Source organism: Colobus angolensis, unplaced genomic scaffold, assembly GCF_000951035.1.
Source record: "Colobus angolensis palliatus isolate OR3802 unplaced genomic scaffold, Cang.pa_1.0 Scaffold138, whole genome shotgun sequence".
NCBI classification, from domain to species: Eukaryota; Metazoa; Chordata; class Mammalia; order Primates; family Cercopithecidae; genus Colobus; species Colobus angolensis.
This window is the reverse complement of record NW_012114466.1, coordinates 4,404,187-4,409,189: the sequence shown is the minus strand read 5'-3', so window position 1 is coordinate 4,409,189 and position 5,003 is coordinate 4,404,187. Positions and strand designations below refer to the sequence as shown.

Below are 5,003 nucleotides of genomic sequence, written 5' to 3'. Positions count from 1 at the left end.
AAACTAATACAGGAAGCCAAAGGAAGGCGAACCTTCCCATAGCCCCCGACTCTGTAAGCTGGAGCAAAGCAACAGGCAGGGTGCCCAGAGGGCAGGCTGTGGCTGTATCACTCACCCAGGCAGTTGTGTCCATCGTGTGCCAGCATGAAGCCATCAAAGCAGGTGCACCTGTAGTTCCCTGGGATGTTGATGCACTCGTGGACACAGCCCCCATTGTAGTAGTCATTCTCACACTCGTCAATGTCTGCAAAACGAAGGGCACGAGAGGTGTCAGAAGAAGAGCCTGGTGGTCCCCTCTCCCAACGCCATGGAAGCCACCGGGATATGAATGATTAGGGGATGATTCAACAAGTATTCACTTCAGTCCTCCCTGGGAGCTGGGGACTTGAGGATTATAAAAATGTTAATCATGTGTGGGGTGTCTTCCAGTTCCTACCACAGTGAACAGGCAAGATTCACACCTAGTTCTGCCTCCCCCGAGCCAGTGTACAATTTCCGAAAACTAGCTCTTTTGAAGCAGGCGGTACTGAGTAAAATTAACTGCACATCAGCAAAAAGTGTAATATCTGGAAAGAAAGAAAGGTCCACTAACTCCTCCAAACAATTTCTTTCCACATCAGATGCCTGCATTTCAACTGCTCCAGCTTCCTTGCTATAACAAAGGCTCCTCTCTCATAAACAATGGCCAATAGCCTTGGTAAAGGTCACCCTTTTTGCTCTTTTAAGGCTTTTTCAACATTTCCCATCAGGGGTCAAAGGGCTATCAATTCTGGCGTTCCAGAGAGATTTGAGAGACCCTGGAGAATGACAGGAACATGCCTAGTTAACCTTGTCTGAGCTGCTTCCACGCCCAAGTCCTGCTTGTAAGGCCATGTCATTACCTCTTCAGTCCCACACTAACTCAGTGATACAGGCACCATTCTCACTATTCCATTTTGCAAGATCACTGAAGAAACCGAAGCACAGTGAGGCCAAAACCTCACAGATGGTCACACGTCACACACCTAGAAAGTGGCACGAATGGTATTCAAACCCGTGGGATTCAAACCCTTCGGCTTCAGAGCCTAAGGGGCCTAACCCCGGTCACACCTGGCCTCCTTGGGAGGGCACCAGGCACAGCAAGAATCTGCCAGCCAGGGGGTGCCAGCTCTCCTGCAGGGTCTTCAGCATCTCCCCGAGATCCCTCTGGCTTCACTCATCTCAACCGACAGTCACCCTGACCTCCAGAGGCTCCAAGACATGCTGGGGAGAGAGGAGGGCCGGAAATGTCCCCCACAGGGGAACGGGAACCGGAACCGGAAGTGCAGCACTAAGTGGAACCGGAAGTGCAGCTCAGGAGGCTACTGAGGAGGAAGCCGCAGTCCCTCCCCTATGGCGTAGAAGAGGGATTTTTGAGGCTGGGTTCCAGTCATGAAAGTGGGGTGGGGCCATCCTGTAGAAGAAGAGAGCCTGTAGAAGGCAGGCCTGGCTTCCTTCAATCGCTGGAGGAGCTGCTGCAGGGAGACACGGAACTCCTTGCTTTTAGGGAGACACGGAACTCCTTGCTTTCTCCATACTGGTCCAGAGAGCAGAGCTACTCACAGTGAGGGGAAGCCATGGGGCCAATGAACGTTCACGGGTAGGAGTGCTGGTCTGCAAAGTAGAAGCTGTTGCAGGAGGTAGAGAGCTCCCTGACTCTGGAGGTGACTAAGCACTGCCATGATGCCTGCCAGAGATGCTGCAGAGCAAAGGGGATAACTTTGGTGAAAACAGCAGAAGTGAACGTGCCAGAGTACAGGGTCTGGGCTGTGCAGCCACTCTTGGTGTCCACCCAGCCACAATGAGGGAAGAACAAAGTAGCCTGGGCTGGGTCACCAAAGGATCAAGAGATAGGAGTCCTCTCCTAATCTGCCTACAGGGGCACCTGCATCAGTTCCCAATTCTGCAGCTCATTTGAATTGTTTTGTTTTGTTTGTTTGTAGAGACAGGGCCTCACTATGCTGCCGAGGCTAGACTCAAACTCCTGGGCTCAAGGGATCCTCCTGCCTCAGCCTCCCTAGTAGCTGGAATTATAGGCATATGCCGCTGTGCCTGGCTTTGAGCTGTTTTTAATTCTGATATTTAATCCACTTATAAATTGCAAATAAAATTAAGGCAGAATGTGATATTTTATGTTTCTTGAAAAGACACATAGATTTTATTTATTTATTTATTTATTTTTTAAAATTTTTAATTTTTTTTGAATCAGTGTCTCCCTCTGTCACCCAGGCTGGAGTGCAGTGGCACAATCTCAGCTCACTGCAACCTCCACCTCCTGGGTTCAAGCAATTCGCCTGCCTCAGCCTCCCGAGTAGCTGGACTACAGGCATGTGCCACCACAGCTGGCTAATTTTTTGTATTTTTAATAGAGATGGGGTTTCACCATATTACCCAGGATGGTCTCCATCTCCTGATCTCATGATCCACCCACCTTGGCCTCCTAAAGTGCTGGGATTACGGGCGTGAGCCACCACGCATGGCATAGATTTTAAAAAACTGAGAGATACTGATGACTTCCCAGTCTCTGTTTGCAGCCCTGACCTTTCTCCAGAGCCCCAGAGAGACTAATGCAACCACCTCTTCCCCTGGGTATTCCACAGGTACTCCAAAGGCAACAAAGCCCAACTTTAACTCATCGACCCGCAATTACCTGGGGTTCCTCATCCCGGTGAATATTGTTTTCCTTCCACTGCTCCCTTAACATCAAATCAGCTACCAAAGCGTGGTTTCTCTACACCCTTCATATAGGTACAGTCTGTCCACTAGCTACTTATTTTCACTACCTGTCAGCATGAGTATCACCTCACATCCGATTCGACTCAGCAGCCCCCAAACTGTTCCCTCCCTCCTTTCCTCCTTTAAGCAGGTGATTCAGGGGGAAGCTGGCCTGGTCCTAACTCTGGGGGTGGAGACTTATCAGTCTCATCCAAACAGCACATGCCACTAGCAATTGCTGTTGGTCCCAGGGTTGGTAGGTGACTTAGGTTGGATCAATCAGACTGAGGAAAAGGACTTTTATTCCATGCTTGGGTAAAAGAACTTTCTCTCATCTTGTACCTCTGAAGGAGGTGTCTACTCCGAAATATACACCAGCCCTTTTAATTCTCACAGCAACACTCTGGAGTAGGTGTTTTAACTCCATTTTATGGTTGAACATGCAGAGAAGTTAGATAATTGCTCAGGGTCACATAGTAAGTGGTAGGGCAAGGATCAGAACAAAGGTCTTTCGGTCTATGAAACCCATATCCTTTCCAATAAGTTAGAATGCCTGTGACATGCCAGTCATTGACAAAATGCTTTATACATGATACAATATTTCACCCTTGGCACATTTATATTGTGTACTGAGAAAGTACTATCCAGTCATCCAAATACACATTTACCCATCTATCCTTCTACTTGTTATGCATCTGTCTATACACACACACATACACACATGTGTGCATGCCTATCTATCCACCCAAATAACCAACCAGCCAGCCATGCATTCTTTCATCCAAACACCCATCTACCCTTCCACTATCCATCCATCTACTCACCCTCAACCTATCCATTCAAATATCTACCCAACCATTCTTCCATTTATCTATTTGTGCTAAATTTTATCCATCTAAATATCCAGTGTGCTGACCACCCTTCCATTTCTCCAATCACCTATTCACCCATCCATTTATCCAGCCAAATGTTCACCCATACATCCAAACATGCATGCATGCATCCATCTGTCTAAATATTCAACCAGATACCTATCCTTCCATTCATCTAAGCACTGACCCACCCAAACATCCATCCATCCATCCATCCATCCATCCATCCATCCATCCATCCATCCATCATCCATCCAAGTGCTTAGCTACTCATTTGTATATTCATTGATTCAAATACTCACCCTTCTATCCAAACACACATACACTCATGCTCATGCACACACACACACACGCATTCAAACATCTACCTACCCATCCATCCATCCAAACTTCTATTAACTCACTGATTCCTTCAAATATCCATCCAAACAGCTTACAAAATATGTACAACAATTTTTTTTCAAACAGAATAAGATGTTAGGATGAAGAAAAATAAATGAGGGTTGAAGAATAAGATAAAGCTGGTGAAAACATACAAAAACACATTTGATAATTGCAGCACAATGACAGAGGTGGGCTGTGAGCTTCCTAAATGCCAAGACAAAGACAAAGAAAGAAACACAATCGGTTATAGAGTCGCTGCATCTATAAAATATAATCCAAGTGGCTATTTTAATGGTGGTAAGCTCTGACAAACCTCAGACCTCCTAGTTAGGGGATGTCTTCCCCTGATTAGAGAATATCACACACTTTAATTTTCCTGGCACAGTTCCAGTTTATGCCTGTTGTTGGCGTGTAATTATTAACAGCAGTTATTAACCTTTTCATTATTAAAATGATAAACTATCTCATCACCACACCTATAAGGCAGTATAAAGATATCATTGAATAGTCAATAAAACAACTCTACGCATTTCCTGCCTTTGACTCCCCATAAGGTAGGCCACAATAATTGCCAGTGCGCTGGAGAGTGCAGACATATTTGCTGCTTGCATTTCTTTCCTAAATCCATCCCCAATTAGTTCTCCTAGATTGAGCATCTCTCAGAATGACCAGTTCTTCTGCAACCCCCAGGCCTGCTGTGGCAGCCAGCTTTACCTCCCAGTGCCCTGGATGGAGGACGTGGGCCTCTAAACCAAACTTTCCCCCATTTTCCATGTTTGTACCTTGAATTTTTGTTCTAAAATCCTGTGAGCCTCCTCCTTTAATACCTAAGAGATAAACACACAAACAAACCAGCTAAAAAAATCTGCCAAAGCAGATGAATTTATTATTATAAAAACATATCCAGGAGTCACCGCCCCGGAAGGGGCACCACAGACCTCCAAGACGCTCATCCGGCTCAGACCATTTTTTCAGGACTGAAAACCAGAGAACGAGGAACGGACAGGTGGCGCG

General features: G+C 46.3%; 1 protein-coding gene across 1 annotated transcript in view; it reads right to left on the bottom strand.

Annotated features, from left to right (window-relative positions):
* The window catches only part of LOC105506599 (latent-transforming growth factor beta-binding protein 2-like), a 28,196-nt gene that overhangs the window by 2,921 nt on the left and 20,272 nt on the right, over positions 1-5,003 (bottom strand). The window contains exon 4 of the mRNA XM_011934803.1: positions 116-244. Within this exon, the coding sequence (XP_011790193.1) occupies positions 116-244 (129 nt within the window). The remainder of the gene's footprint in view (positions 1-115; positions 245-5,003) is intronic.